The sequence below is a fragment of the Elephantulus edwardii genome, unplaced genomic scaffold (assembly GCF_000299155.1).
Source record: "Elephantulus edwardii isolate Elephantulus edwardi_28Jun2011 unplaced genomic scaffold, EleEdw1.0 scaffold00020, whole genome shotgun sequence".
In the NCBI taxonomy this organism is placed as follows: domain Eukaryota; kingdom Metazoa; phylum Chordata; class Mammalia; order Macroscelidea; family Macroscelididae; genus Elephantulus; species Elephantulus edwardii.
Genome location: NW_006399770.1, coordinates 11,475,700 through 11,489,304, shown reverse-complemented (window position 1 = coordinate 11,489,304; position 13,605 = coordinate 11,475,700). Strand labels below are relative to the sequence as shown.

The window sequence follows — 13,605 nt, the reverse complement described above, 5'->3', positions numbered from 1 at the left end:
AATTGGTATACCATCTATTCCTGGAGCCTTATTTTTTGCGATGTCCTTCAAAGCAGCCTGAACTTCTTCTTTCATCACCACAGGCTCTTGCTCATATGTTGTTTCATGAAATTCTTCTGTGTCTTCCAATTCTTTTCGATACAGTGACTCAGTATATTCCTTCCATCTTCTTTTAATACTTCCGGGATCATTGCACTTTTAGCCTAAAGGTTGGATGTTTTTATAACCATTACATTTAGTCCTCTCTGGTCTTCAACTACTTTAAATACAGACATGTCGTCTTCCAAATTATCAACAGCTATGGGGCGAGGATAAGAAAGTAAATCCCACATTGGTAAACAAGATTTGAGTGGCAAGACTTGAGGAAGACTGGAGCAAGATGCGGGTAAGAATTAGACCTTAGTGAAGGTGGTCGAGATACGGTGGCATTGCTGTGGATAAATGGTGGCAAAGTATACCTTGAGGAGCCCCGAGATAAAGGCCACAGTTAAAAGTTTTTGCTGTGCACGCTGGGTTGAAAAAACTGGAGCGTTCTTGAATTTGTGTTGCTCAACTGAAATTGTGGACTAATTAAGGAATTGTGCCTTGGGACCACTGGGCTCGAACCTGGATTTACAATGAGTGATATTCTTAACCTCTGCCAACATTTAACTCACTTCTTTGATAAATCTCATACTTGGTACCACAACTGTGAGTATGTGAGTCAACAATGAAGAAATGAAATTTTTGATGCTGTTGAGGCTCTGGAGAAATCATGGGGCTGGGCTATAGGTTCTTTATCTGCTTTTTGCTCTGGGCTGGTGAGGGGCTGTGTTATTCTCACTCTATTTTTGCTCTGGGCTGGTGAGAGGCTGTGTTATTTTCACTCTATTTTTGCTCTGGGGTGGTGAGGGGCTGTGTTATTCTCACTCTATCTGGCCCTCTCAGAGAGATACTCATAGTCCTGTACCCCTATGTCCTATTTTCTGTTCACTAGGCAAAATGAAGCAAGTTCAGCTAAGATAAATTGATGCCTTTGAATAGTGGTGTTAGAGAAGAGTACTGAATATCCCACGGACTGTCAAAAAACAAACAAACAAAAAAACAACAACACCCAAAACAACCCAGCTATGGAGAAGGTAGAGCCAGAGTTCTCCTTAGAAATAAGAATAGTGAACTTTTGTCTCACATATTTTGACCAGGTTTTGAAGAAGATACTGTTTGGAAAGGAACATCATGTTAGGAAAGGTGGATGGTCAAAAAGAGGAAGACCCTCAACAAGATGCACTGACACAGTGACTGCAACAATGGTCTCAAGTGTGTCAGAGATGATGAGGACAGAGCAGAGTAGCACAGGGTTCAAAGCTGTTGTTCACAGGGTTGCTATAAGTCTATTCAATCCAATGACACATAAAATATAAAACAACAACAACTATATGCTTGCAAAATATGCACCTATATTTTGTGGACAAATTTCTTTGATGAGAAAAAATAACTAACCATAATTTCTATTTCATTATATCTACAAATCTGTACGCAAAGTAGAAATATCAGAGTCCTGTATTTGCAAGCCATAGAAGCTGCACAAAGATCATCTTATAAAGTGAGCATGACCTCAAACTATAATGTTAACAACAGAAGTTATTGCTACCAATAATTATAACTCTTATTTACTGGGGGAGAGCGTCATCAGACTGACCCAAACTTTATCAATCACTTTGCTCAGTTTGTGTATAGAATTTCATGCAAAGGTAATTTTGGTGGCTCATCTGAAGGTAACTTTTGTGTCTATCAAAATGACCCTGAAGTTGTCCCCAAAATGGCCCTGCCTAGGTTGCCATGGTAAACAGCCAGGCTACATTGCTATATTCAGTTCTCCGCCAGGGTCGCCATGGTGACTGTAAAGGACTGCTCCTTACAAGGACCCCACCAGGGCGCGTTTCCATGGTGACCCCATCCTGCATATTTCTCAGCAACATCTCTTCCTTTGTACTGTGACCAATCACGGCAGGTTCATTTTTGGAATAACTCTGAAAGGTTATTCCCAAAGATTCCATCACAGCACAAAGAGATTTGGAAGGGAGAAGACATGTAAATAAACTAGCTGTTTAAAAAGCTAGAAGTAGTGGCATTTGCAAAATAATTACATCAGTTATCTATAAATTTAAGAAATCAAACAAACAACCTCTCAGCTTGAGCTTGAAATATATTACAAGGGAGCTCTAGTGGCCTACTATATAGGGTATTGTACAGCTAACTCATAGTTGGTGTCTTCTTTCTGGCAGTGTGAATCCACCAGTTGCTCAACGGAGAAAGATGGTACTCTCTTCCCAAGAGATTGACAGCCTTGGAAACCCACGGGAGGGTTACCTACGAGTTAGTTTTTAACTGGGAGCAATGAGAGTATGAGAGATATAATTTAGGGATAATTTATTTGAAGTGTAACATAACAATAATGATAATGTACCATATGGGTTGAGGCTCAATGTCAAGAAGACAAAGATTCTCACCACTGGACCAACTGGCAGCAATCAGGATGGATGGTGATGAGATTGAGATTGTTCACAGCTTAATTTGCTTGGCTCCTCAGTCAACACTCTTGGCACCAGCAGCCAGGAAATTAAAAGATGTAAAGTCTGCTGTTAGGGACCTCTCTGAAGAACTGAAGAGCAATGGTGTTTCTCCAGAGACTAAGGTGCATCTGACACAGGCCATGGTCTTTGCTATCACTTGTTATGCATCAGAGAGTTGGACAATGACTAGGGAGGATAGAAGGAATGCTGATGCCTTTGAGTTGTGGTGCTGGAGAATAGTATTGAGGGTACCATAGACTGCTAAGAAAATGAACAGATTCATCCTGGAGAGGGTCAAACCAGGCTGCTCCTTGGAGGCAAGGATCCTGAGGCTTCGTCTAACATACGTTGGACATGCTGTAAGCAGAGACCAGTCCTTGGAGAGGGACATCATGCTTGGGAGGGTGGAGGGACAGAGCAGGAGGGGGAAGGCCCTCTATGAGGTGGATTGCTTCAGTGACTGGGGTTACTGGGATGGGTGTGTCAGAGGCAATGCGATTGGCACAGGACAGAGTGGAGTTTAGGGCTGTAGCACGTAGGGTCGCTATCAGTGGCAAGTGACTTGACAGCACATAACAACAACCACCACCTAAATGTGTCCTTCAAATCTGACTGAAAAAATCTTACAGAATATAAAGCAGATAATGAGTTTCCAATTCCTTCAGTTGTGTAATTTAGCAAATAATTAGATATTAAATACTTTGTAGGAATGTGAAAAAAATAATAAATATAGACTGACAATCAGGTTATAATAATTCACTTTTTAAATTTTTTTTTTATTTTATTATTTGTGTGAGTGTACTGTTAAATCAGATCTGACTGTACAGGAGGAGATTGTCACCCCTTCCCTGGCAGAGCATCTGGTGGATTCGAACTATGTGCCTCTGGGATTGTAGTGCACCTTCTTGCCACTAGGCCACCAGAGCTCCCCAATAGTTCACATTTTGATGGTACACAAAAAAAAAAAACCCTGAAGCATTTGTATAATTCACTTAAAAAGAAAAAAATAACAAAATGAATTTTTTTTCTTCATTGATTTTGAAAAGACAGTCATATCTGGGCCAAAACTATTTTCTCCTAAGTGTGCAGTTTGTTGCTGTTGTTGTTAGAACCATCCCAATAAATCTTCCCTTCATTTTAAATATGAATATAGGACATTCCAAACAGATGCTTGAGTTTAAAGCCATCTTCACATCTCTAAAAACTTCAAAATACTGTATTTTTTTCCAGTATTTGATGAAGAATAAAATTTAACCTTCTCACATGATCATTCATTCATTCCTTTCCTCCTACCTCCTCTGCTCTCCCCGTCTCCCTCTCTTTTTCCTTCTCACTGAGTTGGACTATCTCATAAGAGTACCCTAAAATTTAACTAAACCCCAATTTTAGTATTTTTAATAAATATGTAGTAAATAAGCCCTCTCCCACCAAAATCATGCTTTTTTGTTGTTACTAAATATTTTCCAAATTTACTACTTTTCTATAACATTTAATTATTCAGTCAGTCTTGTCTTCCAGGTCCTCAGATACTGGAGGTGAAGAGAGGAAGGAACATACTCATAAAAGAAAAAAGGTATTTTTTGTATGTAGTTAATTGTATTTTAGTAGTTAATGCTATGTAAAGAAAAAAAGGGGGGGGGGACCACCACAGAGGAAAAATGTGAAGTCCACAGCCACATTAGTATGGGGGCTACAGTATATGTTTAAAGGGGGCACTGAGGACTAACCCCTGACCTTATATAAGCATGATCAATGCTGTTGTGGTGGTTGTTGTGTGCCACTGAATTAATGAGATGCTATGGCACTGTACAGGGAGCTCTAGTGTCTAGTGGTAAGAAACTGCACTGAAATCCTGAAGATGTTGTTGTTGTTGTTGTTAAGTGCCATCGAGTCGTAGGCGACTCTTAGAGACCCTATGAAGAAAAGTCCTCAACAGCTGTGTGACTTTCATGAAGTTCAAATCCTTCAGTTGCTCCACGGGAGAAGGATGGACAATCTCCTCTTGAGCGATAACTGCTATACTGAAAACCCACTTAACGGTGAGCTATGGCTCAGTTCAGACTCAATGGTACACAACAACATGACACGTTATTGGTCAGAGAGTTACTTCAAAAGGTTTCCTAGTCTTTAATCATAATAAAAACAGCACTAGCGCTTTCCTCCCATGAAATTATTCATGAGTTTAAATGACTATCCTTTGAGTTGGTATCTAAGCCCTTAATCACTGCACAACCAGAACTCAGTACTTGTAGTGTCAAGGGTTTATTGTTCAAAATAGATTTACACGCTATTGTTTCACTTTGACTTTGCCACATGCATGGCCACATGAAGGAGCAAGCAAATAGGGTGTGTTAGTCTGTCCACAAGGGGATTGGCTAGTCTCATCCCTAAATAGAGTAGATTTAGCAGCAAACACTGGAAATCTCAATATCAACAAGGAAAAGAGAGCAGTGAGTATTCTTTGGGGTCAGAAATTCCTGCACCAGCCAGATTAAGGTTTACACAAGAGCAACAGAAGCCTCACCAGAGAATCAGAGCCCAATCTGAGAAAGAGCTGACTTGTGAAAGCAGTTCCATGGAGATAGAGCCAAAGGCTTTCACCCGGACTCACTAGGGGACTGAGGAAGTATGTCAGAACTGGCAGGACTAAGGAACCTTGTAGCAGTGACATAGGCTGTTAAGCTGAAAGTCATATCACCTGCAATCACACCTGAGAAACTATCTGGACTGAGGGAATGTATCTGGCTGCCAACCTGAATGTAACTTCCCTAATAAACCCTATAAGCAGGAGTATGACACTGTAAAGTCTGTGCAGTCTGTGTAGTCGTTGCAATGGATTTTTGACCCAGGAGAACAGTAAGATTGCTGCTGGAATTAGTAGAAGAGGTGCAGGTGCATGGGAGGCATGTTTAACTCATGGGATTTGATAGTTTTTATTGCAGATGCTGTTGGTGGGAGCAGTTCTCCCTTGTGAAATTAACAGAGTTCGGACTTAACCATCTTCATGTCACCCTTGCTTCTTTTACAATACAAAATACTAATCTAAACTCTAAAAAATAAAAATCTTTCATAAAAACTCAAAAGAAGTAAAATAACCTAATAACCAACTTTCCTGCTCTCTACTTGTGGAAATAGTAACTACTTTGAGGCAGGCAAAAAGAACCATTCTCTCCAATCATACACCTGTCTTACAAAAATTTTATAAAAAACTTGGACCAAATTACTATATCTCACAAGTCTCTTTTTCAATTTTATACTGAGAATCATATTCTAATCTGATTTAAAAAACTTGGAAAAAACAGTTAAAATACAAATACTATAATATTTACAGATAAAAAAATATCCTTCATAATATTTAGACTCTTACTTCCCCCCAAAGACAGTTTGGCAAAACACTGAGAATTGCTAAAGCCCAATGCTAATTATATTAAAGTTCATGATCTCTTTTTTTAATACTTTATGATCTACATTTCTTTTTTTTAATACTTTAAAAATCCACAATAAAACAGTTTCAGAAAAGTATTAAACTTGAAACCGCCTTCATAAAGACATTCATGATAAATACCCAGGAAAAAAAGGTATAGAGGTTCATCAAGTTATTTTGTGTAAATATAAAAGGAGCAATAAGTGGAATTATTTATTAGGTACTTATTAACCTTCTAGAATAATTCCCTTATTTCTCATGGATTTTTCTAACACATGATATTCATATTTTTAAAATTCTGTGTTTGTCTCAGATTGTAAGACATGACTCAGAAAAGCAGAAAGGTGTGTCTGTTAAATCTGTAGTCACTTAGTACTCGGCAAGTACTAATTTGTGGAAGAGATCTTGACATCCTTATGATACAAATGTTTAATTGAGCTCTACATTTACAATGTTAACACGATTTTTAGACGATGAATTATTTAAAACTATATCCACAACTTTAAAACTTACCAGATCAGTATCTGCCTTTTTATAGGTCAAAGCTTCAACTTTAGAGTCCAGATCTGCTTGTATTTGGTCTCGTCTTTTCATAACACCCTTCATGTAAAGCATGGGTATAAAATAGGTTGTACTTAGTTTTAGTCAACTTTTCTATAACAAAAAAAATAGATCTTTAAAAGAGAAATAGTTTTTTCTCCCCAATTCATCAATAATTTAGAGATATAATGCCTTAAAGATTTTTAACAAAAAATTGAAATGCTAAAGATAACGGAAACACATAATTGTGATGATTGTTACAGAAATCTTTTCTTAGATTTCCCAATGTACATCTTACCTGCATATTATAGGTACAATTTACTTGTTCATTTATGTACAGTGTTTTAAGGGATTCTAACCATGTACAATCCCTTATAAAAAAAACAAAAATACAAAAACCCCTGAAACAAGTAGGTGCAGTATTAATACCACCAAGAGAATAAACTGGTTTTAAGTGAGAGGGTATTATCAGACTCTCACCTGAAAGTAATGACAATCAAGTGTCAACTCTCTTATATATCTCCAAAAAATAGTTAATCAAAATAGGCAATTGAAGTGAGGAACTTAAAAATGTTAATATGTATTTACATCTTAATTAATTTACTTTAGCCCAAAATGCACAAATATTCATTAGTTAGTCAAGCTTTTGATGAGAAATCATTGCCTTGTCTTATCTGACAGGAGTAAGAACATGTCTTCTTCAGTAAGCCTGATTTTATGCTTCTGTGTCTTGTATGATTCCCCATATTCCTGTGAAGCAACTGAACACAGAATTTATCTACATCTTTTACTACTTTTGCCCATCTTTTACACTATCTTTCTCTTTAAGACATTTTCTCTTAAGATACTCTAGTAGACTTCATAGCAACAAAGATTCTTTTCTTAATTTGAACTTGTATTTCATTGGTTTTCACTTGGTCAATTATATAGTGGAATTCCCATAATGAATATAAGCAACTTGACCAGAATAAGAAAAATATTATCACTAAATCTGAGTAAGCAAACAAATAGAGATACAGGGCACAGAAGAGAAGGACCTTAGAAGGCCCATACTCTTCACTTTCTTACAGAGAAGAAGAGCTAGACACCAACTAGTTATACAGAGATCAGTTAAGACAGTTCTACAGAATTTGAGTGAAAAATTAAGCTGTGAAGAATAAAAAAACCTGACAACCTGTGTCTGGTGGAGTGACCCTTACAACATTCAGATGAGAAATCTATTTCTCCTGTCTTTAAAGAAATCACTAAAAAAAAAAAATCAACTCAGGACCACAATTCCACTTGTTATTTATTTCAATGTTTAGTAAAGTACTTTCTCTAACCTAGATGAATCATAATGTAATTTAGTCCCATTTATTTCAGGTCTATTTCTGTAAATATGAAGGATTCTGCTTGAAGAAGGCAGAAATATAGAGGAGACCATGCTTCTAAAAATTTAGTGCTGAAATCTACACAAGTGTAATCATTTGTTAAGACAAATTTTTTTTATTCTTTTAGCTGAGACTGAAAATAAACATGCTAATATAAAAAAAAAACCAAAAGACGCCAAAATAAATAGTATTATTGATCATGCCTCGAAGGCTACAAAACAACATAATTAGAGGAAGGTCTCAAAAAGAATACTTTCTGGTTGCTATTATTATTTTTCCACAATTTTAAAGTCACAAGACATAAAATGTTCTGACTATAATTTACATCTTGGCATAATAAGGATGAAACATTATCTAGTTAAGGGAAGGGATATAATATTTTCCCCCACCCCAGGGAAATAATATTTTTAATGATAACTATTATATATCTTTGTGACTGCACAAAGGAGGGAATAATAAAGAAATAAAATAACTAAGTATAGCAAAGGAATTTTATGAAGATGAAAGGGAAACGTCCAAGCAGGAAAATGCTAAAGAAGTCCCTAGGAAGGAGAAAAGGTTTGTTTCATAGAAGCTCAACAAAGTCAAGAAACAGAAGAAATCAGGAATATCCCACAAAATATTTAGAGATTGTGTCAAGAAGGACCCATGTATGAAAGAAAGATCCATTATTCTACCTCTGTAAGAATAAGAGTTTGCTTACCAAGAAAAAAGTACCACTAAAAAGAAAAAAGCCCCTAGAAATCAAGAATAGAGAAAAAATCCAGAAGCCCACCATGGCTCCAATTACAAATAACAAAAGAAATGGGTTTTATGTATGAATGCAAGTCATTCCTTCCCATAACTTCACCTGAAAACAAGAGAAACATGAGAGTGCCAGGAACAGGGCTGGAAATCGGGGTGTCTCACCCTGCCACTGTGCTGTGCACTGAATCTCATTTATCAAGGTCTTGAAAAGGTTCACAGACACATTTTCCATATTTATAACTTTTCTTGTCCCACCTACAATTCCAGATTATCCAAATAATAATAATTATTAATCTAATTAATAATAATTAGACATTCTACTCTGTTCTGGTTTCACTTTTTTGGCCATTATTGAAACAGTTAAATCAATTTAAAGCCTTGCTGGAAAACTCAAAGGCAATTCTGTGATGAAAAAAATTCCTCAAAAGCACCAAAGTTCTTAAAAATTAAATTATCAAAACAACGATGAGGTATCAGCTCATCCCAGAAACAATTGTAAAGTTCAACAAGGCAGTAAACAACAAATGCTGGTGAGTTTGTGGAGAGACTGGAATTCTTATTCACTGCTGGTGAGGATGTAAAATGGTACAGCCACTATGGAAGGCAGTCTGGTGCTTTTATAAAAAGTTGGAAATAGAAATACCATTTGACTCAGCAATTGTACTACTGGGAGTATACCCTAAAGACCAGACCCACAACTCAAACAGATCTATGCAGACCCATGTTTACTGCTGTTATACACAATAGCAAAGAGATGGAAACAACCCAAATGCCCATCAACAAATGAATGGATAGAAAAACTATGGTATAGTCACACAACGGAATTCATATTACGTAGCACTGACAATGAACTCATAAAATATTTCACAACATGGGAGAGACTAAAGGACATTATTCTAAGTGAAACATCTTAGTCACAAAAGGATAAATACTGCATAATCACCAATATAAAGGACAAACATGGAGGGGGTTGAGGAGAAAATAGGAAAAGTGTAGGTAGATAGATAATGAACCTGAATTAAATCAGATGAAGGGAAGAACTGTCTGAAAGGAATGTATGATTAGGCATTAAGTGTATGATAATAATTTGAAACAAGGGATGCATTGTAGAGAGGGGAAAGAAAATATGCAACAATGAAAAAGAAAACATTTTTGATGTTTTTTTTAAAAAAATAAAATTAGAATTCTTGTAGAAACAGGTCATTTTCCTTAAGTAGATCTTGATGAAAGATGCTTTGAAATTATATGTAATCTTCTATTTTTTTAGTAGTCTTTTATCCACATATTCTTATATTTATCTCTTCATTCATTCACTAAGTAAGTATTATCTACAAACAAAGCATGCTAAGTGGCATAGGGAAATGACAGGGAAGAAAACAGAACTGTCTTTAAAGAGCTTATAATCAGGCAGTGACTAAAGTAGAAATATAATTGGGTTTTCTTACCATTAGCATTTCACTATAAAGGACGTACTCATGTACAACAGGTAACAGGGTCTCAGAGAGTCCAAACATCCGCCTTTCTGTGGCCTTACAGCATTTGTCAATGCAGCTGGCAACACCTTTGAGGCTATCAACCAGATCCTCTTCTGATGCTGACCACAGAATATGAATTGGCCCAAATTCTTTCATTTCCTCAAAATAGTCTGTAAAACAAAAATATAATGGATTCTTAATAAATTCTTTCATTTCCAGAAGTTTTCAAAACCTCATTATCATAGTAAAAAAAAGATCTTTTCTTAATGTGTGCACATGATAGTAGGAAGATGGCTGTCCTCTCTCACTGGATTGACCCTTCATTCTAATGTGCCTAGGTTAGTCATTAAATTACTGCCCAAGGATAATCAATACAAGCAGCCCTTTGCACTCAACAATGTCCTGGTATGGAAGATAAACTACATGACCACCATATCTATCATAGACTCCTAAATGAGCATTATACAGCTTCAGACTACAATTCTGACCGTTTTGCTCACACAGTTAGATGGCTCAAGAAGGGAAGGTGTGAGGCTCTACCTCGCTGATTTTGCACATTATTAAATAGAGGAAGAATCAGTCTATGAAGAATGACATCACGTTTGGTAGAAGGTCCATGAAAAAGAGGAAAATCCTTAATGAGATATATGCACATAATGGTTATAAAAATGGGTTAGAGCATAGTAATGACTGAGAACTCTTGTCTTCTACATGGAGTTGCAGAGTCAGAACCGATGCAACATCACCTGACAACAAGAAGTATGATCAAAGTACTAGATTAAGCACCTATGCCTATTTCTTTCACTGTCTGTGCTTTGTCTTTTCCCAATGTCTGTTCTCTTTATCCTTTTAATTTGTTCATTGTTTATTATATATGTATCACTTTCTCTATGAAGTGACAGTAAAAATATTAAGTAGTAGAATATCTGGGTCATATGGAATGTCTATGTTCAGCTTTTTGAGGAAGTGCCAAACTGCCTTCCAGAATGGCTGTACCATTTTACAATCCCATCAACAACGTATAAGAGTTCCTTTTTCGTCACATCCTTTCCAACATTTATTTCTTGCTGCCCTGTTAAACTTTTCCATTGTTACTCGAGTGAGATGGTACTCCATTAGAAATTCCATATGACTGAGCTATTCCACTACTTGGAATATATCCTGATAAAACGAGAACTGAGGCACAAACAGATATCTGTACACCAATGTTCACAGAAGCATTATTCACCATCGCAAGAACATGGAAACAGCCCAAATGTCAAACCATAAAAGAATGGATTGAGAAAGTGTGTTACATTCACAAAATGGACTACTACACTGGAGCAATGATTTTGTAAATTATTACTTAACTTGGAGCACAAATGTCCAACCACAAAAGAATGGATTGAGAAATTGTGGTGTATTCACACAATGGATACTACGCAGCACATTGGAGTAATGCTTTGCAAATTATTACCTAACTTAGGAGGGACTTGAGAGCATTATACCGAGTGAATTAACTCAGTCCCACAAGGATAAATATTGTATAAAACCATTACTGTAGAATGAGTATAAGGATCCAAGAGAATGGGGAGGGTGAAAGCAGAGGGATGAAGATGTGCAGGGGGATGGGGGATTAATCATGGAATTGTACAATTTGATGGGGAGGGGGTGAAGGAAATTGGAAGACTCTGTTCTTGAAATCAATGTATTTGAATTTTGTAAATAAACTAGTATTAAGGGGGGGGAGACTATTCAGGGCCTATGAAGTGATTACTAGCATTGTTTTAATTATAAACATTTAATTACCTCCTTTTTTCTTCCCTCCTAAGAACATTTGGTAGTCTATAATACTGTGAGGTATTGCTTCTATGACATTAACAAGGATTATAAATGCATATTCCAACCAGGAGGGGAAAGCTGGCCTTTTCAAGTCTACGCAGCAGCAGAGCAGAGATATTAGCTCTGGTTTTCTGATTTTGGACACAATGACTTTTAGTATCTCCTAAGTCACTTCTTGTATACTTTTTTATAATGAGCTAGAAAGCCTTCTTTGGGGGATTGTGTAAATTTTCTTTTATTTCTCTATGATACTATGCTTCTGTGTCAAGTTTCTTTCATTTCAGCACCATGCTTTGTTGATAACCAGGTTTCATAATTTCAAACTATACCCTATTGTTCTCTAAGGATGTGGTCTTAGGTTCAACTTAGGTAAATGGAAAAAAGAAAAAAAGAAATCTGGACATCTAGAAGCCATTTTCCACAAGTGGAGATCCTGGAGACAGACTACATTCCAAAGGCAAAACCCTCCATCTATCACAGGGCATCTATCATAACAATGAACTTAGAGAGCATTTCTGTGTGAGTCAGCATGAAGAGACTATTAAAACCTATTATGCATGCAGCTATACTCTTTACTCATAGGGGTAAAACCTCAACTACATATTTTCTCAGGGCTCTTATACATAGGGTTGCCATGAGTTGTAAGTGACTCGACGACACATAACAATATATTTTCTATTAAAGTCCAACTTGCTAAAAATATCTTTAAACTAGATTTCTCTTCTGAGTTCCAGAAGCCTATCCCTACACACACATACACACATTGGGAACCCTCCACATACACACAGACACAACATATACATAACGGGAGCCCTTCGATGGTGCAAATTGCTAAAATACTCAACGAATATCTGGGAGGTTGTTGGAGTGAAACCACTTAGATATGACTTTTAAAAATGGACACTGTGATCTACTTTTGAAAGGTTAAAATCGTGAAGCTCTTTTGAGCAACTGTACTCTGCATATATAGGGTTGCTACTGTTGTTATGTGTTGTTGAGTCTGAAATGACTCCTAACTGACCCTCTCAAAGGTTTCCAGAAGCAGTAAATTGCGAGGGAGTAGAGTGCCCATCGGACTCCCATGGAACACAGGTGGATTCAAACTGCATGCCTTTGGGACTACAGTGCAGCTTCTTACCACTAGGCCACCAGAGCTCAGTTGCTATTAGTCAGATTCAAACTGACGGCAATGGCATATGCAATATTTTGAACAAAAGTTGTTCATTCTTTCCCTCCTCCTGATTACTATCCAACTTAGTTTTAACTGCTAATCTATTCACCTAAGAAAAAAATATGAGGTTAAGGCTAGCTTCCCACTTACACAGATCTAATTTCAGTTTCTGTCTTTCTCTCTCTCTTCCCTGACTTTTACTGCTATGTGCCTATTAAAAGATACTTAGGTCTCTTCTGTTTTCCTTCTTTCATAATATATAAGTATTAAAGCTTCTTAGCTGGGTAACAAAGTCCTTTATGAGCAGTCTCCCCACACACATCTCTTCAAGTTGAATTCATAAGATTCTCTCCCACATATATTTGACACATATCAAAATAAGTGCTCATTCAAAGTTTTATATTTCTATTCAGTAGTATCCCACTGTTATAAATGCTTGCATAACTCAGATTCTCTATTATTCTTATATCTCAAAGCCTGCTACATAATGTGCTTAATAAATATT

The 13,605-nt window shown here is 36.7% G+C and overlaps 1 protein-coding gene across 1 annotated transcript in view; it reads right to left on the bottom strand.

The window, feature by feature from the left end:
* LOC102863848 (sorting nexin-7-like) overlaps nt 1-13,605 on the bottom strand; it is a 136,744-nt gene that overhangs the window by 74,922 nt on the left and 48,217 nt on the right. Inside the window, exons 6-7 of the mRNA XM_006882431.1 lie at nt 10,079-10,278; nt 6,490-6,576 (exon numbers count right to left, since the gene is read on the bottom strand). Of these exons, the coding sequence (XP_006882493.1) occupies nt 6,490-6,576; nt 10,079-10,278 (287 nt within the window). The remainder of the gene's footprint in view (nt 1-6,489; nt 6,577-10,078; nt 10,279-13,605) is intronic.